The sequence below is a fragment of the Hemicordylus capensis genome, chromosome 2 (genome assembly GCF_027244095.1).
Source record: "Hemicordylus capensis ecotype Gifberg chromosome 2, rHemCap1.1.pri, whole genome shotgun sequence".
In the NCBI taxonomy this organism is placed as follows: Eukaryota; Metazoa; Chordata; class Lepidosauria; order Squamata; family Cordylidae; genus Hemicordylus; species Hemicordylus capensis.
This window is the reverse complement of record NC_069658.1, coordinates 121,700,113-121,722,767: the sequence shown is the minus strand read 5'-3', so window position 1 is coordinate 121,722,767 and position 22,655 is coordinate 121,700,113. Positions and strand designations below refer to the sequence as shown.

Here is a 22,655-nt window from a genome sequence, read left to right as displayed (position 1 = left end):
ACTAAGTAATCAAAAGGGACTGTCTGTCCCTTTTGATCACTTAGGCCAATGATGGCTCATAGGTTAAATATATGGGCAAATTAGGAAACAGTTGCAGAGCACCATGGCTGATGTCCTGGCTAACCTTGCACCCATGCAAGCAAATAAAGCACATGTGCTGCACTAGTTTATATTATTCTAAAACTCAGGTGCTTGCATGGGGAGGACAATTTTCACTTATCCCGCCTTTTTCAGAAGCATTCTGGGCAACCTCAGGGATCTATTTCTGAGTTGCACTGAGCATGGAGAGGAGTGAAAATCGAAAACTTCAGAAGCACAGATAGTAGCACTGCAAACATGCTTTCTTTGCTTGCACAGTTACAGGGTTAATCAAGAGGTCAGCCAGTGTGTCTTTCTTCAGCTTCCCCCCCCCCCAGCTCCCATCACATAATGGGGAGAGGGACCCTGCCAGTTCCACCCAAGCAGCATGCTCCCAAGCTCCTATGAGTTATTATACAGTACCTGTAAGTTACAATCCAGAGCAGATGTGAGATAGAAGATTTTTATTTCTGGACCAGCAGCCATGAAGTAAGGCTTGAGTGATGAATTCATTGTCCTTACAGTGGAGAGAACATTGTTAACATTCAGTCTAACTCATTTAAAGAGAGGTATCCAGCAGGCTTAAAATGGACTAGCTTTGTGTCAGACTAACTTTTAAATGAACTGATTGAATATTGGTGTTTAATGAGACTTCAGGATGAATGTGATACAAATAATTGATTCATTCTCAATTTTGCTTTGTTTCTGTGTTACATTTCAGAAAAAATTGAAGTTGAAGTGACACCACCAAATGATGGACCAGTGCAAAATGGAAATGCCCATGGCGCAGAGGAGGTTGTTGTCTCTCTCTCTTTTCACTCTTCCTAATCTTATTAAATGTATTTTGGCTTGATTTTATTTTGACACAAAGGTGAAATATGATAGACATCAATAAAATTGTGAATGGTGTAGAGAAAATAGGTAGAAATTCTTCTTGCACAATACTAGGACTCAAGATTAGACAAAGAAATGGATTGGTACTGTGTTCATGATACATTATGTAATTAATTTATGGAATTAACTGCTGTAAGAAGTGATTCTGGACCCTCATTTATATGGCTTTTTAAAAGGTTTAGGCATATTCATGTAATATGGGTCTTACCATTGTTATTAGCCATAATAGCAAAATGTAACCTCACATGTTCAGTGGTAGTATACTTCTGCATACCAGATGCTAGGGGCAGACATATAGACTGGAAAGATGTCAAGAGAAAGAAAATATCATTTGTCTCAAAGATTAAGGAGAACCTGTGGTTTCACATAAACTGGTATAACAGTGTACAGTACCGTGGTAAATGTAGCATAAGGACTCTTAGGGGCTATTCTGATGATCAGCAAAAATCGGGCTAGCCTCCGCTAGCCCAGTTTTTGCTGATCGTCAGAACCACCGGGCTCACACCCAAGCCTGGTGGTTCTGGAGCAGCTAACCCGCTCTGGAACCCCTGGTAAAAATCAGGTTTGCGGAACGAGCGCTCTGCAAACCTGCTTTTTACAATCGTGAGTAGCCGTGGCGCGCCTTCATGGCTCACCTACTAACAAGTAGACCCCTGGCCGGGAGGCGAAAAACCGCCTCCCAGCTCAAGGGTCTCCCCAGTATGCCCTGCACGCTCGCGGGAGCCGCACGGCCCCCAAGCTCCCCAGCCCCCGCCAGTTCTGTCCTGGAGCCGGCAATCATGTGGGCGGCCGATCCAGCTACCCAGGGCTCCCTCCCCGCTCACTCGAAGAAACCGGGTCTCACGGATCGTGAGACCTGGCTCTTAGTTTTGTTGAATTAACACTTTATTCAAGGTAAGGCCAAAATCAGCAGTGATTCCTTCCAGGATACATTTCTAGCATGTTACCTAGGGAATTGCGTACATACCACTTGGTATCACTAATATAAAGTGTTTGCTTGTGCTGAGCAGAACGTTTTCTCCTAAGACTGTAGCCTGTCATCTGTGGTTAACCGATAGGCAAAAGGACAGGTGTGCAAGTTCTGCCACTTATCCCACATTGTATTAGATATGCTGCTAAACAGAAATCAGAACAGCAGGATGGGTTTTCTTTCATGTAAGCAGGGAGCCAAATGATGGAGTGGAGAAGAACAGATTGTTGAGAGAAGTGAGGACTGGAAAGACACTGAAAGGATGGAGCTTCCCCTGTCACACTATTTGCTAAACTGCAGTGATGTCACAGATTATTTGTGGAGAAAAACCTTGCTCAGATCCTACAGGGGGTTGTGTTGGGAAAGGGAGTGGTTAGGCAAATAGGGATGAATTCTTATTTGCCTTTTGAAAATAAGGGAAAAGAATTGTCCTTTAGGATACAGGAAACACCAGTGTCCAAGTTCATTAGAAGGAAATCAAGCAGAACCCTGTTTGGGGAATGCCGTGTGTGTGTGTGTGTGGTGCAATAGAGTATGAAAATATGGTGGAAACTGGACAAAATAAACCACTTAGAATAGTCTTTCTGCAAATTTCGTGGGCAAGAAGTTTCGGGCGGGGTGGTGGTTCTAAAGATAATTTACAACAAAAGGTATTGAGGCACTCTAGACCAGTGTTTCTCAACCACCGGTCCCTGGACCGCTGCCGGTCCCCGAAGGCTTGAGTGCCGGTCCCTGACTGGGAGTCAACTCCCCCCCAAACTGAAATCAAGGCATTCACTTCCTCAATTTTGCACATGGCACGGAAGAGGAAGAGTATCACGGAGGCATGGGACCCTTCTTGTGCCTTGCCTCCATGTGCTGCTGAGATCTTCCTACATCTATCTTATTCCCTATCTTTACAGCTTCAAACTGTATGCGGTGCGGGGGCATGGAGGAAAAAGTATGGCAGTGGGCACCACTTGAAGGGCTGCTGGTTCTTGCATGCTCATTATTTGCAGCCAAAGGTTGGTTGATTGAAACCCAGCTGCCTGTTGTGGTCGAGGTGCCTTGAGAGGGAATGCTGTTTCCCTCTTGCATCAGTGGGGCTTGCTTGTATGTTGTTTTCATTGGCCCCATGTAGCTTTTGAATTTTTCTAATGGCCCAACATACCCTCTCCACTGAGTAATCAGAAGCACCTCCACCCCCACCCCCCACATACTGAAGACATACTGGAGACAAATTTGTTCACCCAGGCTTTTAGATTCAGGGGTTCTCAACCTTGGGTACCCAGACGCTGGTGGACTTCTACTACCATAATCCCCAGCCATAATGGCCAAATGTCATTGTTGTTTGGGGTTATGGGAGTTTAACTGAGGGACCCAAGGTTAAGAACCCCTAATATTCCATGTTTGCAAAAGATTCCAAATTTAATTATTTTAATGCTTATATTATTTTCATTCTAAACTGCCCAGAGATGCATGTTTGGGGCAGTATAGAAGTCTGATAGATAGATAGATAGATAGATAGATAGATAGATAGATAGATAGATAGATAGATAGATAGACTTGAAACCCCTTTACTAACTGCTGGTCCGGGAAACTGCGCATGAAGAATTTAGCGGTCCTTGAAACTCTGCACGAAGAATTTAGCGGTCCTTGACTCCAAAAAGTTTGAGAAACACTGCTCTAGACTAACAGATTTATTATGACTTAAGTAGCACCCTCAGGGCCACTCAGGGTCCTAGAAGAAAGGCTGTCCTACTAGATGCCTGAGCAGCCCAGCTGCTTCTGAGATTACTTAGGCAGCTCAGGCATCAAGTAGGACAGCACCACAAAAAATAGCACTTCCAATATTTAGGTTTCTGCCAACAATGCAAGCAGCTAGTTCAGTGCTTCCTCCAGAGTGAAGAAGAAGCAAGGCAGGCTATCCCCTGCCCTCACCCATGACCTTGGTAAAGGAGAGGGCAGGGCAGGGGGAGGGCAGAGGAGTCCAACAGACATTTTGGAACTCTGACAGAATCCCAGGAATCCCAGTCAGCACTTGGGCTGTTGGGGGCTCCTGCTGTTGTTGCAGTACTCCCTCTGACAATGCCTAACAGAGGTTGTGTTGGTTTCGACATGTCTGTCAGACTGACGCCACTGCACAACCAGCCCCACACATACACTTTAAGGAACTTGGCTGTTCCCCATAAACTGGAGAGTCCAAAGACCTCCTCTGTTTCTTCTGGTTAGGAAAAAGGAAACACTCATGTATGTTGTGAGGCAGCACATAATGCAGAACAATTTGTACCGAGTAGAGTTTTTAAAAACCCTTCAACAAATGTGCCTGGGTCCTAATTTATTCATGATACTCAGCATTTATAAAGCCATTTTGGAGCATGCAAAGCACTTCACATGTATTATCGATGTAATCCTTACAGTAACCTGCAAGGTAAGTATTATTGTCCCCATCTTGTATCTGTGGACCTGAGACTGAGAGGGAGTAACTTGTTTAAGGCCATCCCGGTGAATTCATGGCAGAGGCAAGATTTAAATCAGGGAAGTCCAGATTCACAGCTCAGTCTCTTAGCCACTATATTACACCAGCTCTCATAAGTTTTAAGCTGTAACAGTTGTAAATCTTTACAAATAGCATTTTGCTCTTATGGTTGAAAATAGGGCAAATATTCCTATGCTCCTTCTTTGAGATGTCTGAAGAATCTGTATTCAGAGTTGAAGCCATTTCAAGGCTCTTTCAAATTCAAACATCCAGACAAAAGAGAAAACAGTCATTTTTTATCTTTTTATTTACATTAGGCAGGATCCAGTCAAAGTTAAGCACTTTGATTTCAGTGGGAGAGATTTAAGTAACTTTTCAACTCTTCTACTGAAAGCAGTAGGATTTAAGAGTGCTTAGGTTTGACTGGATCTTGCCCCTTGTTTACCTAAGTAGAAAGATATTTTGTTTTTGTTTTTTTAGCACAGGAAAACACAAGAGTCTAGTATTGAATAAATTAATATAGAAGGCTATCCTTCCTGTAGCTCTTGCCTCATAAATTATTCAGGAAGAACAGAGGCACAAGGAAGCAGAACTGCATCTCATAGAATATTCTGTGTGTAATCACTTAGTGGTAAGAGTATTTTCTAAGCCTACTGGAAAACCTGCAGAGTCAGGAACTCTTATCCTCAAAAACAAAGTGATGTGATTGTCTTATTGCAAATAACTCTAAGGAGAAAGGACCTAAATTATTGCAAGCCTATATAACTAAAAAACAAACAAAATTCCATAGCTGTATGCATGTTTATTATAATATTTATTGTGATCAGTAATAGTCTCATGCCTGCTTTTATCATAACTGCTTATATTTCTTTCTTACATGTGGGTGGGGGAGTTGTTTTCTGCCCACACTCAGTTTCTAGAGCATTAAATATATTGGCTGACATCCTAACTAAATTCACTAGAGGAAGTCCTGTTGAAATGTCATGGTCTTTTAGAGTTAACTCCTGTTGAGTAACTTAGTCTGGATGTTAGCCGTTGAGAAAAATTGCAAGTCAGGGATTGAGGGGAGTAGGAGTTTCCTGGAATTCGTGTCAGTTTCCCACTTCCTGTAATTCTTAAACACATGATGAATTACTCAAAGTAGTCCCAATGAAATTAAAAGGACAAGTTAGGCATAGGAAACAGAATCAGTGCTAGGGATGTGCACATAACCGGTTTTCCCGGTTCGATTCAAATTTGAGCTGCGTTTGTACTGAACTGGGAGGCTCAAGCTTAACTGAGTTTGCTTGCCCCCAGTCTGGTCCAACCATTGAGTCTCCCCTCCCAAGCTGGATCATGAGCTGGCTCGAGGACTCAAGGGGACATCCTTGTAAAGGGGAATATGGCAAGGATTCCCCTTTATAAGTAAAGGTTGTTGGCAATAGTAATTGTGGGGTGTGTGTGAAAAATGCTCTTCTTTACCTTTTAAAAACTGCAAGCCATTGGCAGTGGCAGCCCAGTAGGGATGGAGGTGATCACACCTGGCAATCACATCGGCAGTCGTGCTGGCAATTGCAGTGGGGATGGTGGTGAATGGCATCTGTGGCGGGAGCACAGACCTCACTGTAATGGTGGTTGCACCTGTGCAGAGGCCTGAAGTTGTCCGCAGGCATGCTCGGGCCTGTGATTTGGGAGGCCGGTAGTGGGCTGGAGGAGTCCCTGCTACCGCCACCATGGGTGCTATCGCCAGCGTGATCCCCACTGGGCGACCGCCATTGGCTTGCAGTTTTCAAAGGTAAAGAAAAACATTTTTCTCCCCCTGCAATTATTTGTAAAGGGGAATCCTTGCTGGATTCCCCTTTACAAGAATGCCCCTCAAGCCAGTTTGTGAGTTGGGGCTTCAAGCTGGGGAGTGGCTCACCTCTAACTCAGACTGGCCCCATTTTTCAGGGGGCTGGTTTGGCTCAAGGGCAAGCCTTCAAACCTGCCTAGTTCAATCTCGAGCCAGCTCAAGCACATTCCTAACCAGTGCTTTATCTAGCATGCATATATCTTGCCTGCAGGTCTTTAGGAGAGTGCATGTCTTAAAACTAGGACTGTCAACAAACAATATTTATTATTGTATTTAATCATCTACTTTCTAGCCAATTGATTAGCCAGTTAAATTTAAATAAAATGACATTTTAGTAAATTCCCTTTTTTCAGTATTGAAGGTGTGTACTTGCATTTTACTAAACAAAAACTACTACTCAGAAGGAAAGGCCATATTTTATATTTTCCTGTTGCTAGTATTAGAATGTTCTGTTATATAACATTGTATATTTTTAACTTGGTGTGCAGTTATGTTTGATGGGGGAAAAACAGGAAGATTGCAGGAATTTCTCACTATATATATTTTAGATGGAAGGTCCTTCATAGAAGATCTTCCAGAAACATTTTTAAAAGCATTTCTCTATAGACAAGCAGTTAAGCAAGTTCATCTGTAATTGTTTTAACCTATGACTTTTCTAAAAATAACATTCAGTTTCACATTAACATCTCCTCCCACTCAGATGTGCTCCTTTTCACCTGTTTCCATGGAAACCTAATCAGAAAAATTTATATATGCCTACCATAGAGAAGATAACTTTTAGTGAAAGAAAATGCATTTTGAATCCAGAAAGGAAGCATCCCTAACTAAGCCCGCGTTGTTTTTTGTTTGATCACTAAACAGCTTTACTTGAGTGACTGTGGCAAAGTGGATTTAGCTTGATACATCAGAGGGCAAACACAAGATCATTTCAGGAAAAGTTCCTGTCTGAATGGTTTATTGCCTACCAATGTGGGGTTCCCCCCCACACACATTTCCACCCCTCTCCACACAAGCCCAACTCTTTTTTCTCCCAACACTCAAACACTGTTGAGTGTTGAACAGTAAGATTAAAATTTGAGACTAGTGGCCTTTAGAGATGTTGTCACTTTTGTCATATTTGTGAGTTTACAGCATGAGGAAAAAATAATCTGTAACACTCTTATCCAAGGTACAAGGGCTTTCTTCCACCTTGATCTTACAGCTTTCCTTTCTGTTGGAGATGTGATGCTTACTTTAGACAGATCATCTGTACCACTAATCAGTGGTCAGACGTAGACAGGCTGTGGAGTCTCATTTTGCACTTAAGCCATTATAACTGTGCTAACAGAATGAAATTTGCTACCATCAAGTGAAGTATATTGATGGCTTACACTTTACAAATTTCCTTTCCGGGGCTGATGTCTTTACTGATGAAGCCCTTGTGGAAGGACATTGAACTAACTCCTTCCATTAAGTCTGGAGCTTGCATTCCAGATAAGTGTTGCGCTACCACAAGAATGCTTGCACTAAAGACTGCGGCATGTCTTTCGTGTTTTAAAGAGAACTTTTGCACAATTGTACAAATCCCTGATTTTGGTGCAATGACGTAATCCTTGACGAGCACAGCATTGCTTGTTACACAAGCGCTTCATCAGTCTTTTGCTTGCTGCTACTACTGCACTATCTTCTCCCTCCCAGAGCCTCTCCGTGCTTCTGAACCTAGCACCCCACCCTCTCATGGCAGACTGCACTTAATGTGGTAGAGCTGGAGGAGGCATGATAGATTTTGCATTTTCCATAGTGTGTACACTCACCACTGTTGTTTTTGAACACGTTTACAGCTCTGTCGTTTTTCTAAAGCCTGCAAAAGCTGTTTGACAGTGGGAGAAAAGAAATGAGGGTGTACCCTAGTCTCTGTCTCCTTTCCAACCCTTCTCCTTGTAGTCAGCCACCCAATTTTATTTTTGTGTCTCTGTTGGCTCCAGCCTCTGTCCCTTTCTAGCCTTCTTTGATCCCCATTCAGATCTCTTCCTTTTACTTCTCTGCCCGATCCTCATAAGTGACAACTCTTAACTCTTTATGTCCTCCCCTAACACCTTTTCTGACCCTCCAGATTGATCTTACTTATAGTTGCTTCTTCCGTTCCATTGATAGGAGGCAGTCGCATCTGAACTGGCCAAAATAAATTTATTTATTGTACTAATTACCCAGAATGTTGGGGGCAATAAGCTAAATAATTGTAAACCGCTTAGAGAGCTCCGGCTATAGAGCGGTATATAAATGTAAATGCTATTGCTATTGCTAATTATATTTAAATAATACATTTAGTAATGTATAATTAATTTGCAATATAAATAATACAGGAACTCCTCTCATCTAATTTCATTCCTTCTTGGCTCTCCCTGGGTTGATCTACACTAGCACTTGCTGACTCTTTTTCCAGTCTGTGCAGGGTGAATCTTTCATGATAAGCTCCAATTGGTGGTGTGCATGTAACGCGTTGTGAGGATTTCATCACACACTGGGGCATAGGGCCATACCTCAGTGGAAGAGCACATGCTTTGCAAACAGAAGATCCCTGGAGGGGCAGGGTATAAATAGTTGAAATGAAATATTTATAAAAATCAAATATTTAGAAAAACAAAATCCCTAGCATTTTCAGGTGGTTCTGGGAAAGACCCCTGTCTGGAATCCTGGGGAGCTGCTGCTCAGTGTAGACAGTACTGAGCTATATGGATCTGTGGTCTCACTTGTTAAAAGACAATTTACTATATATTTTGCAGCACACAAAATACTGAATTGTGTGCTCATAGTAGCCAAACCTGTTTTCTGCTTGGTCCTTTTAACCCATGCAAGTGAAAAAGAACAGTTGAATACATGTATTCACTGATACGGGTGATGTGCCAGCTGTGTCCGTTTCTCAAGATAAAGAACTTCAGAACAGTATTGTAACTCTGCTGATAATGCCCAGACTTGATTACTGTAATTCACTCTACAAGGGGCTGACTTTGTATGTAGTCTGGAAACTGCAACTGGTGCAAAATGAAGCAGCCAGGTTGGTCTCTGGGTTGCTTCAAAGACACCACATTACACCTATACTAAAAGAACTGCACTGGCTACCAATATGTTTCTTGGCAAAATACAAAGTGCTAGGGATGTGCCTGGAACGGGATTTGCATTCCGTTCCAAGGTTGGAACAGAATGCAAATGCCCAGAACATTCTGTTGGAACATCCGGTCATGCTGATTGTTCTGATGGAATGAGCTCGGAATATTTCAAACTGTTTCCAAGCACCATTTTGAAGGTGTGTTTTCCCTTTGCTGACTTTTTGGCACTGGCTTCCAATTTGCTTGCAATCTCCTTGCTTCTTGATTGGCTCATTATCATACAAATCAACTTGATTTGTATGCTAACAAGCCAACCAAGAAGCAAGGAGATCACAAGCCAGTCGGAAGCCAGTGCCAAAACCAGTCAGCAAGGGGAAAACACACCTTCAAAATTGGCACTTGGCACACTCAAAACGTTCCGACTCAGAATGGGATCATTCCATTTCAAGCTTGAAACAGTCTTTTATTTGAAAGGCATTCTGTTTTGTGCTCAACCTACAAAGCCCCCCGAAATGGCTACAGCTAAAACAAATTGTTTTTATTTTTTAAAAAAACTTTTAAAATTCACGAACCCCGCTGGACCGGACTGGGGGGGATGTTTGGGGGGGACACCAAACTGGTCTGGTCAGGTTTGGGTGCAGTTCTTCGCACCTGTATCGAACCAGGCCAGCCGGTTCTGTGCAAACCCCTATTTCACATTGTGTTTAATATTTAAATTGTTTTAATGGTTTAAGTTTGTTTTAATTTGTGATGTTTTATTGTAAACCACTCAGAGATGTGAATTTTGTGTGGTTGGTTGGTAGGTAGGTAGGTAGGTAGGTAGATATGTTGTGGGAATAGCAGAAAAATCTGAAACATTCTAATGCTTAACTACAAACTATTTATTGTTATGAACCATCTGAAAAAGTCAGGGCAAAACTGAGAATGATGCAGTAGAGCAACATATATTTATCTTGGCTTGTATTTTGAGCCTAGTTCCTCCTGTGTATTTTGCATGATGAAACAGCTGGCTACTACCTAGAAACAGTGTCTGTCTGTCTTAGAGAGCTTGGGCGGGGTGAGGGGGGGAGGAGATTTCTTTATCTGCCCCAGCTACACCAGAAGTGCACAGGTAAGGGAGCGCTGCTAATCAATATTGTTTGGAGACATGGAGTTAAAGTTCCATAATAAAGTGGTTTATTTGGGAAATCCATCAGAAATAAAGGCCTATCATGCCTCATGGCTACCTACATAAAGGAAGAAGGGGAAGGGAGAAAAAGGAAGTCTCTGTTGAGGTGAAAGAATGAAACCTGAGACTATCAGTCTAACAAAAGGGAAGTCAAGTAGAGAAAGCGTAGTCAGAGAGGGGATTACCTTGATCACTCTCTCTACCCCCAGTGCCCTGAGTAGTCAGTTGGGTTGCTGGTGCTAAGAGTCGATACCATCAAGGGCTGCATCTCCAACAGTCTTGACTCAGGGATGCAGCACTGCTGTAAAGCTGCTTGAACACTGTAGTGATGCTATGAAATATTCTGTTATCAAGCACTATTGATAACAGCACTGGTGGAAGATGCAGTAAAACACAGCATAATGGTTTGGAATCAGGCAATCAGTTGTTTTCATCAGACTGCAGTCTGAAGGGAGGCTGTATTTTCTGGTGTTTGTTCTGTGGCCCATGCTATATGCAGCATGGACCACATACATATCTAGCTGTAGCTGGAAAATATTACGTAGGGGCATTCCCTGTGATCCTATTTTCAAGAGGAGGAGGAGAACTTGTGGTGTATAGAGAGCATTACATACACTGACCAATTTATAAATAAAAGCACATCCATAAATATAATTTGTTATCCCGGAAAAATTAGCTTGCTTGAATATTTGAATGGTTGAGCTAATATATGAAACTTCAAAACTTTTGACTGAGGGGAATTGAAGTTTCTTTAGTTATATAAAGAATTGATAAATGCTAATATGTTTAGTAAAACCATGGGATCTGGGGAAGTAAGTATGCTTGTGGCAGTTTCTGTACTAATCAGCCTGCAAGAAGGTATTGAGCTCTGTGCTGTATCTGAACCACTGATCTGAGAGAATTTTATTCTCAGACTAAAGTGTAGCTTGTTTTTCTGGCAGAACTGACTGTTATTTACTCACTTGGTTATATAAACAAAAAAGTTATTGATGAAATGTCACCACAAGTTGGAATCAAGTAAGCAATTAGTTTTCCATCTCTGTTCCAAGCTAGACAGTTCATCGGGGTTCCTCCATGAGATGAACAGTAATGGCAATCACGCTTCCCTGAAGAATAGCTTGCCCATCACTACTGCTCTTCCCCTGGAATCTGCAGCTGCGGAGCAGTGTTGCATATGCTCTATCTGTTTATGTGGGGCAATAGCAAAACTCAGAACTGCCCAGTACTGTCCTGTAGCATTCCCAGATAGCCCTCTGTGGCACTCAGTGGACTCAGCAGATGTGGAAATAATTCTCTGAAGATAGAAAACCACTAATTTTATTGGGGGGGGGTTATGCAGAACAGAAATGTATCTCACTTATGAGTGAGTAAAATGACTGGAAATGCTTTTCAAAGAGCAACAGGAAATAATCTCTTGAGCTTTGAGGGCAATGACTTACTTTCAGAGAAAATATGATGTGATATATTTGTTGTTTGCTAGGGTTGTCCAAATTTCAGGTGAAAGTCTCTTATAAAAATAAATATGACACTAATTTGCCTCTTATTAAAAGAAATATGACACTAACAAAAATAATATGAAATGCTTTTTAACCCCAAGTATAAATAATACGTTTCCAGCCTTATTTTTAGCAATTAATTACATTGTATGCAAAAGTGAGCTGCATAAAATAAGGAGTACTAGCTGACCCCGCACAGAGCATCTATGCGCTCTTTGGGGCCGGGCCCGCTGCCGCCCAGCCAATCAGCTGGGCGCCAGGACACACATTCTAAAGGAACACCCAGGAGGATTAAATATATCGATTATAAGCAGAAGTAGTTTAAAGAAATGATTAAATGTGGGACAATAACTAGGAATTAAGCCTCTGGTGTCACGTAGCAAGATAGAAATCTTGAAATATTTTATTTGTTTTTTAATCGAAGGTACTAGCTCTCATGAATTCAGAAAACAAACTAGAAAAGCTTTACAATGTAATAGGATGTGGAATCATCCATAAAGTATGCCATGTGTCAAGGGGGGATTAGCAAAGTTGCAATAAAAGTATGGCCTACTTTATAGATAGCCCCTATGCTGCAGATGGATGTGACTGTGGCTTGTAGCATCCAACCAGAAGAAATTCTGGTAGAGTATTTATGTAAGTAGAAAAGAAATGTTGCTGAACAAAACTTGCAGGGAACCAAAAGCACTTCTCCAAAAACAGTCCACTTATATCAGTTTGATAAAGCTTTTAGGAGCTGCTAACTCTGAATGTTGAATTCAGGGGGCCAAGATCCATTAAAAAAAATAATAATGATTTCTCCATTCCTACAGGTTGAGTATCCCTTATCCGGACTGCTTAGGACCAGATGTGTTCCAGATTTTGGATTTTTCCTGATTTTGGAATATTTGCATAATGAGATATCTTGGACATGGGATCCAAGTCTTAAACATAAAAGGTTAACTGTATTTTATAAAAATAGAGCAGGCACCAACAGAGCGCCCAAACAGATGCCAACAGAGCAGGCGCCAAACTGAGCATGCACTCTGCTCTCTCTTGCAAGGCAGGGATGGAGGAGCCCCCTTTGCTGCCTCCTGTCAGGGGAGGACCAGTTTAAGGGTTAACCTGAGGGAGTCCAGGTTCCTAGAGAGGCGACTGGGAAGAAATATTCGGCATGGGCGCCTTCCCTTCCGGCCCCTCCCCTGACAAAGGAGCCTTTGTGTCTTTTCCTGCCCGCAGGATCTGCACACCCCCTTTGAGAAGAGAACTTGGCAGTTGCCAGTGTAGGTGAGGTGCGTGGAGACCCCAGAGCTGCGGGGGAGGCGATACAAGGGAGGAAAGCAGGGAGTGGGCTTGGGACAATGGAACCAGGGGAGAAATTTCCTGGGTAGGCAATGAGGGGGATGAGATATGTGCAGCCTTCTGCATGTTTAAAAGCAGCAAATTTGGGAATCTGTGAGCGAGTGAGCGGAGACGGTTTGTTTTTTGTTTTTGTTATGGCATGGTGTCCAGATTTTGGAGCATTCCAGATTTCAGATGTCCAGATAAGGAATACTCGACCTGTACTTTGAAAGGATATTAGATAACCCTTGGCTAAATTCACTGACTGGTGTCATTGGCATAACTGCACCTATCATAAAGGGGAGATTGGTTACCATACATGGCAAGCTGAGGGATGGATGGATGGATGGATAGATAGATAGATAGATTTATGCATGCATACCGCCTGATATGTACATCTCTAGGCAGTTTATAAAATTTAAAATATTTAGAAGTCACAGATTAAGATACATGACACAAAACAATATAATAGTTATCAAAACAAGTTTTTAAAATTATTATAATTAATTCTAATTAAAATTCTGTGAAAACAGGAGTCTTGAGGGTCTCCCTAAAAACAAACAGAGAAAGAGATGCTCTTATTTCAGCAGGGAGTATATTCCAAAGCCCTGGGGCAGCCACAGAAGAGCCTGGTCCTGGGTCGCCACCAAACGAGCCGGTAGCAACTGTAACCGGACCTCTCCAGGAGATCGTAACAGGCAGCAGGGTTTATGACAAAGGAGGTGCTCTCTTAAATAGCCTGGACCCAAGCCGTTATACCCACTCCAGTCTCTAGATCACGGATTCTCAACTTCAGGTTCCCAGATGTTATTGGATTTCGACTCCCATAATCCCCAGCCTCAGTGGCCTTGGGTTGGGAATTATGGGAGTTGAAGTTCAATAACATCTGGAGACCCAACATTGAGAATCCCTGCTCTAGATGATTCCAGCTGTGGCCCTGAAGTCATAAGACATGAATTATGCTTGATCTGCACACAAACAGTGGCATCATAAGGCATGCATATGCTGGTCCTATGCATTGTGGTATGAACTTTCATTGGCAAGAGCCTACTACACTGTTAATCTTACCTAGTCTGTAAAGAAAATCATTCAATAAGAGTCTGGTTTCTCAAAGTTTCTCAAAATTTTAAAAGTGTAAATTTGAGTCGTGCTCCTAGGGTCACAGAGATGGAACAGAGTCCTTCTAGGAGGCATCAGATCCTTGTAGTGCTTGTTAGTGGTCCTATCGTACTCCACACTTCGGGTGTCTGTGTCTGCATAGACAGGACCTCAGAATCTTGTAGAACTGTAAGCTATATACATTTTGGCAGTTGCCCCACCTGCTTGGTGACACACATGTAGCCCCTCACAGATTACTGCCCCCAATCTTCCTCCGCAATAGCGACTTCAAGAGACCTTCAACCTCACTTCATGTGAGGAGAGTCTTTGAACAGTGCCACTTCATGTGACTGTCTTTGAACATTGCCAGCTGTCAACTGCCATGTACCAACTACACCCCCCCACCCACCCACAGTTGTATTTGCTTCTGTCGGTTCCGTATGACCACTCTCACCCAGATCTTACCACTTCTGTTTTCACAATGACTGGTTTGTGGCAATAGACTTTAAAGACTCCTATTTTCATATTTCTATTTGGCTGCTAGAGTTTTCCCAGTACATGGCTGTGGTGGCAGCACACTTTCTGCCAACAAGCCATCTGTCTATTCCCTTTTAAGATGACTGGCCCTTGGTGGCCAGAACCAAAGAGAAGTTGCATCAACATATCCATCCCACACCAACCCTTATAGGTGAACTAGGATTGTTTGTGAACTGGGCATTCATCAATACTGGACGTCAGCACTGACTCCCTCAAAGGACCATAGAGTTTTTGAGCACCAGTCTAGATTGCCAGGAGATATTTGCATCCTTGCCTTCCTGCAGGATAGCAGATATCAGGGCCATGGCCCGCAAGTTCTTAACATCACACACTCATCCAGCGCTGTCCATGCTGGGGTTCATGGCATCCACTACCAGCATCCTATATCTAGCATGCTTTCAGATGAGGCGGCCACTGCTAACAGGCCATTCGGTGTAGGCTATGACAGACAACGTGACCACAATGTCATATCTGAACCATGAGGGGGGGCACACACTTTCCAGCATTGTCACACCTAGCCATCAGTATCTCAATGTGATGCCTCCATCATCAGACCTGGCCTTCTGCAATGCACATTGCAAGGAAGGGAAACATATGAGCAGACTCCTTGAGTCAGACACAAAAGTTACATCCCACAAATGGACATTGGACTGCTCAGGGTCTCTTCAACAGATGGATCATCCACATATAGACATTTTTGCCACCAAGGAAAACAAACAATGCACACAGTTCTGCAGCAGAGCAGGCCATGGATGCGACTCCTTGGATGCTTCTGACTTGGAGCAAGGAACTGCTATACATGTTTCCTCCATTACCACTCATACCAACAGTTCTACACAAGATCAGAGAGGAAGCAACAGATTGCATCTTCATCACTCCCTGGTGGGATTATCAAGCCTGGTTCACTACTCTGCTAGCCATGGCCAAAGGTCAGGCATCTGCCTTGACCCAGCCATTAAGGGTGTGCACAGAACCGCGGAGCTGCAGTCTGACACTGGTGTGGGGGTTCCTTTAAGGGCAGGGGGAGGGTATACTTACTCCTCCCTCCGCTTTTCCCCCACCGGCATATTTTTTTTTCAAGCATTTGGGGCGGCAGGATACCTCCCTGCCGCCCCTTCCCCCTCTCGGCAGCAAAAGGCTTCAGAAAGCTTTTTGCATGTGTGCGTGTCACATCTCTGCGACGTGCATGTGACACGGTGATGTGGCACACGCACAAAAGGCTTTCTGAAGCCTTTTGCTGCTGAGAGGGGGAAAGGGTGGCAGGGAGGTATCCTGCCACCCCAAATGCTTGCAAAAAAACGCACACCGGCAGTGGGAAAGCAGTGGGAGGGGTAAGTACACCCTCCCACCACCCTTAAAGGAACACACACACACACACAGCGTTGGACCACGAACCGCCCCATGTTCAGACCGGTCCGGAGGCCTGTAGAGTAGCCTTCGGACCGGTCCGTGCACATCACTACCAGCCATCCCAACCTATCTTGCTAGAGAGCAAGGATCAGTACTTTATCCAGATGTGAAGAATCTTCATCTCATGGCCTGGCAGATCACCGACCAGTGATCTGAGACCAGGAGGTCCTGGGTGTCATCTCCGCGGCCAGAAAACCGCGGCCAGAAAACCTTTGACACAACGCTCCTACAGGACAAAATGGACACCATTTATCATCTTTGTGGCCTTTAAAGGGGTCAGCCCCAACGAGGCCTCATTGGACTGCTTTCATACCTGTTACTTTTTAAAAATTATTCTTTGTTCTGTCTTGCTGCAATTGCGGCCACAACCCATGTTCATATTTTCTCGTTGGACCCTGTTAGAAGATTTTTTAAAAGGACTGCTCCACTTGTATCCCCCAGCTCCAAGATTAGCCCCTCCATGGGATCTCAAGCTGATTCTCTCTATGCTCATGCAGAAACCATTCGAGCCGATGGCTACATGTGCGCTGAAATACTTGACCATTAAAACACCATTCCTCTTAGCAATTACCTCTGCCCTTCAAGTATCAGAGCTCAGGACGCTTAGAACTGCCCCCCCTTTCAAATCCTTCCAACAGAATAAGATCCTATTCAGGCTGGACATTCAATAACCTAAAGTGGTATCTCAATACCATGTGTGTGGGAGAAAAATAAATAAAAATTGTTTCTCAGGTCATCTACCTTCTGGTCTTCTTTGCCTCACTGTCTTCAGATGAAGAACGTGCTTGGCATATCCTAGATGTGAAACATGCATTGTCCTTTTATCTTCATCGTACTTGACTATTCCATTAGTCCACCTCCTTGTTCATCTGCTTGTTGGGAGAAACAAAGGAAAACAAGTCTCCTGCCAGAGATTGTCAGCCTGGAGCATATCTGCCATCAAACAGGCCTACACACTTGCTAAGAAGCCACTACTGACCTCCATTAGAACACATTCTGCAAGTGCAGTGATGACTTCTACAGCTTATCTCCATGGAATTCCATTAGATGCCATCTGTCGGGCAGCAACATGGAAAGGGCCCTTGTGCTTCATGTGCCACTATGCTTTGGACACCAGATTAAGAGCCCATTCACAGTCTTGAGCAGCAATCCTCAGCACAGTTCTTCAGTAGATGCCCACTTCTCCCAACCATCCTGGTGAATAGCTCACTAATCTCCAAAGTGTGGAGGACAATAGGACCACTAACAAAAAAGTCAGGTTGCTTACCTGTAACAGTAGTTCTTGTAGTGGCCCATTGTCCTTCACACGACCCTCCATCCTCCCCACTGTAGCAGTCACCTACCTGTTATGATCATGGTGGTCAGGGACTGAGAGAGGTAATCTTTGAGGGACTGTGTGTCACCAAGGGCTACTGCCCAAAAAGCTTATCGGTTACAGCTCTAGAAGGTTCCAAGGTCCTGTCTACGCAGACATCTGAAGTGTGCAGGACAATGGACCACTACAAGAAGTACTGTTGCAGGTACGCAACCTGGCTTTCCAGAATTCCTTGAAGGAGCAAATATAGGAGGGATGACAAGCTTTGGCTGTTGAGGGCCCATTGGTGTGGGAGGCATCCATCAGAGCCAGGGCTCTCAGCTGGGGCATGCTCCTTTTCTGAGAGAGCCTCCTCAGAATCTGAGTCCAGATGAGTCCTGACATTTGCTTTATATTTTTCAAGAAAAATTTGTTCAATATTGAAAATCATTTCTGCATTATTGGAATCAGTCTGTACACAGGGGTACCCAATCTGTGATACTCCAGATGCTGCTGATCTACACTCCCATCATCCCTAGCTACAATTTATTCTGCCCAGGAATGGTGGGGATTGTAGTCAGCAACATCTGGAGTACCACAGGTTAGAAACCCCTGCCCCATGGTAATGTTAAAACCCCTGGTAACTTGGCAAAGAGGCACCTTTTAACGTGGTGATTCTCTTTATTTAGCAGGGGGAGAGTAACTGGCCCTATCCACCCCCAGCACAGTACCTCCAGTGACTGTTGCTGGTGTCTATCTTATGTTTCTTTTAGATTGTGAGCCCTTTGGGGACAGGTATCCATTTTTTTATTTATTATTTCTCTGTGTAAAATGCCCTGAGCCATTTTTGGAAGGGTAGTATAGAAATCAAATAAATAAATAAGACAGGAAGTATTGTCCTTGATTTAAGTTCTTATTGTACAAAGACTTGGTTCAGTTATTCTTTACACTTTTGCATGAAATTCTGATCCCCCCCCCTCTATTTATACACCATTCATTTGTAGAAAGTATTCTTCCTGTTCCTCAAAAATGTGAATTGGAGAGCTGTTCTTCAGTGTGCTTCTTATATTGTACTGAAACCACTTGTCTTTTCACAAGACAATTTTCTATGTAGAAAAATGAGGCTGTTTGCTTTGTATGCATGCAACAAATTATAAATGTATGCCTAGGCACACTACACTGTACATCTGATGCATATGCAGCGTGACTGCAGGGAAGTGTCATATCCCTGTAGGAAATAGTCTTTTGTAAAGCCTTGCTCCTCTTCCTCCAGCATATTCCCTGGTGCATGTACATCCAGACAGAATTTGGAGTCAGAATACGTTGTTGTTGTTGTTGTTTTAAAAGCAAGTGACTTGAGCAATTGTTGCGCTTGCACACATGCTTAAACATGGAGGTTTGTAGATTATGGTAAGGAAATACTGAGTAGAGTATGGAAAGAAAGACTGTGGAAAGATTACGTACATTATGAAAAGGTAATACCGAGGATCTCTCCACTTTGCTGCCACACTAAATAGAGCCTACTAGTGCCTACTAGTCTTTCAAGCTGATCCTATAGTTGAAATTATATTAAAAGAGAGATGACAAATATGACAAATATCTGAAGTCTCCCCTTCCTCATCACTAGCATAAGCAGAACAGGGTACAAGGTTCTACTTTTTGTGGTGCAGAACTTGGTGTATATAACATTGCTAAATAATTTATTTTTAAAAATACATTTTTGAGGGGATTCTCAAAATGTCTGCTGCCACAGGAGCCATGCGGCTCCCAGCAGCAAACCTTCCTAATTCCCCTTCCCCTTAGACAAGGTTAGCGGAGCGGGCTAACCATCTTTTTGATTGTGTGTTGCTGTGCCGTGTCTCTGTGGTGTGGCAACACATGAGGAGACCCCCGCTGGGAGGCTGAAACAAGCCTCCCACCCCGGGGGTCTCTCCAGGATGCCCCACACACTTGCGCGGGGCATTCTGGAGCTTCCGGTTGCCACACAGCCCCCCATCCTCCGCAGCCCTCGCCGGCTCCATCACGGAGCCAGCAGTCATGTGGGTGGCCGATCCGGCCGCCCAGGACTGTTTTCCTGCTCGTCTGCCTGCAAACCCCTTCCCAGCAAGTCTCACTGATTGTGAGACTCCCCTCAGTGTGTACAATGTGGGGATCCCAAGATTCGTGCAGAATTGTCATTAAAGTGTTGAACTTGGACAGGGGGTCCTAGGTTTAAATCTCAGTCATGAAGCTTGCTGGGTGAATCTAGATCAGTCACCATCTCTCATCCTAACCTACCACATGGAGCTGTTACGGGGGCAAAAGAACCATATACCCTATCCTGAAGTCCTTGGCCGAAGGGTGGGGAATTAAATGTTTATTATTAGTAGTAGCAGCAGCAGCAGCCGCCAGTACCTTCTTCTGTCACAGTATGCTAAATCTCATATAACCTTTCTGGTACTGTTTACCATTTTGCACCCAAGATAACATTATTGTTTCTATTTCTGTTTTCTGTAACAGGAAGAGGAGGATGAAGAACAGCCACTCAGCCTGGCCTGGCCCGATACCCCACGCAAGCAGCTCATCTACTTGGCTGTTCTTCCCATTGTTTTTCCATTATGGGCTACCTTGCCTGATGTCAGAAATCCAGTGAGTACTGCATTGCTTGAATATAATCTGAAATGCAGAGCATCTTCCTGTTTTTATGCCTTAGATCCATACCAGATCTTCTTAAAATTATTGGGCATCCATAAGCAAGTTTATGATTCCTCGCCCACCCATCCGATTAGATTCTGCTTGTGGTGAAGATACTCAACATGGGTTCCAGTGATAAATGACATTTGGCTTGGGCTGTTGGAGGTCTTGCCTGGCAGACAATAGCTATGAATATATTGCCATTTACTGGGATAAATATTTAATGACAACCTATAAAATGTGGTATTAATAGTTCTTTCATGTTGATCCCCGTGGTTGCTTCTTTAGATGTTTTTTATCAGTACATATACATAAAAAATGTTTTCCCCCAGGAATCTTCAGGCACCCATCAGTTGTATGTTGCTGAGTTTTTTCACCAACAGCAGTTTCTGTATTCATTTAAAAAACTTGCTTATATACGCTGCATAATAAAATCAAATGACTATCCTAATCCTTTCTTGAAAGGAAATCCCATGTTGATTTCAATGGCGTTTTCTTCTATGAAAATGTAATTAACCACACGCAGCTCCCAAAACTGTAGAAGACAGTTCTTGATTGTGTGAATGACTTCTTTGAATTTCTTAGTTTAAGAGACCAACAGCTGCTGGGTACAGCTCCAACCCATAATATCATTATATGGCTTTATTTATATGTTTGTTTACAATCTTTATCTCCTTCTGTAGGATAACTCCACTGTTGCCGCCATGTAATATTCATTTAAGCTCCAGAAGGGTGCTACATGCTATACATGTAGCACAAGGTGCAATCAGCACAAGGTGCAATCCAGCCAAAGTTAAACACCTCTGATTTTGTTCAGTGCATATGCTTAACTCTTTCCACTTTGAACTTAAGCACAGCTAGATCACACCCACAGTCTCTGCTGAAAGGCTGACAATTTGCAATGGACAGGCAAGTGACGAATACAGCAGTTACAGATGGACCTCAGTATTCGTGTGGATTCCATTCCATGGCTTTACCATTAATATCAACACCATAAATATTGAATCATTGATCCCTATGGGATCATGGGGGTTAGATTTCCAGTCGACCATTTTTAGCTGGAAAATGGCCAATGGGGGGGTGCCTTGCCAGTCTCTGCTGCTCCCCTCAAGTCACACTGTGCCCCTAAAGTAGCTGAAAATCATAAATAAAGTAGCTGAAAAATATGGCCCAAACCAGCCGATTTTCACCAAGGGGGGGCCCAGGCTCTACTGCTCCCCGCAAATCACACTGTGCCTCTAAAGTGGCTGAAAAATGGCCGAAACAGCCAATTGGGGGGGTGCCTTGTTCTGCTGCTCCCCACAAGTCACACTTTGCCTCTAAAGTAGCCAGAAAATGGCCAAAGATCAGCTGAAAATTGCATGTTTTGGGGTGTTTTTTTAAAAATGAGAGCCATTTTGTTGCTCCAATTCCTAAAATGGCAGCCGGAAATGAACTCCACAGTCATTTCCAGCCACCCCCAACCTGTGGATATGTGAGTTCAGTGTGGTTTTTATTTCATGTATGCTGAGGTTGTGTGTCCTTTTCCTGGCCGTGGATATGTGAAACCGCGGATAATGAAACCGTGGATAAGGAGGTCCACCTGTACTATGAATTGGTACACAATTATTAACATGAAAGAAACTCATATGTTTCAGGGACAACTTTGCTAATGTCTTGAGCAAGAGAATGAGTGAGGCATCTCACTAGAATATGTGGTGTTCATGAATAGTTGTGTTCCTTTGTGAATCCTTAGAATGTCTTCTCCGTTCACAGATATATTTTCAAATCCAGGATGTGTTTCCGTGGTAGGGTGTAGTGTACTCATAAAATGCTCAAACATAGTAGCAAAGTGGGTGGCTGAATCTAACTTTATTGATTGATTGATTGATTGTTAAATTTATATACCGCCTTTCATTAAAACAATCCCAAGGCAGTTTACAGCAATATTCAAAAACGGTAAAAAAGACACAATTAAAATATTAAGTGAAAAATATTAACCAAATCTGATTAAAAATTTAAAACAAAAGCATAAAAGCAATACAGAGTACAAAGAGCAGCAGCAGAGAATCAAATAAATGCCTGGGCAAAAAGCCAAGATTTTATACTCTTTCTAAAAGCTGTGATGGAGACCGAGGAGAGAAGAGCCACCAGGAGAGCATTCCAGAGTCTGGGGGCAGCAACAGAGAAGGCCCTGTCCTGCGTGTACAACAACCAAGCCTCCCTTATTGTCAGCACCCGGAGCAGAACCCCCTCAGATGACCTCGTCAAGTGGGCAGTAACCCTTGGGAGCAGGCGGTCCCTCAGGTATCCCAGGCCCAAACCGTTAAGGGCCTTAAAGGTCAAAACCAGCACCTTGAATT

General features: G+C 43.3%; 1 protein-coding gene across 6 annotated transcripts in view; it reads left to right on the top strand.

Annotated features, from left to right (window-relative positions):
* The window catches only part of SLC24A2 (solute carrier family 24 member 2), a 145,026-nt gene that overhangs the window by 101,018 nt on the left and 21,353 nt on the right, over window positions 1–22,655 (top strand). For all 6 annotated transcript variants that reach the window (XM_053299912.1, XM_053299911.1, XM_053299910.1 and 3 more), the window contains 2 exons: window positions 800–873; window positions 20,140–20,268. In XM_053299912.1, coding sequence (XP_053155887.1) covers window positions 800–873; window positions 20,140–20,268 — 203 coding nt within the window. The remainder of the gene's footprint in view (window positions 1–799; window positions 874–20,139; window positions 20,269–22,655) is intronic.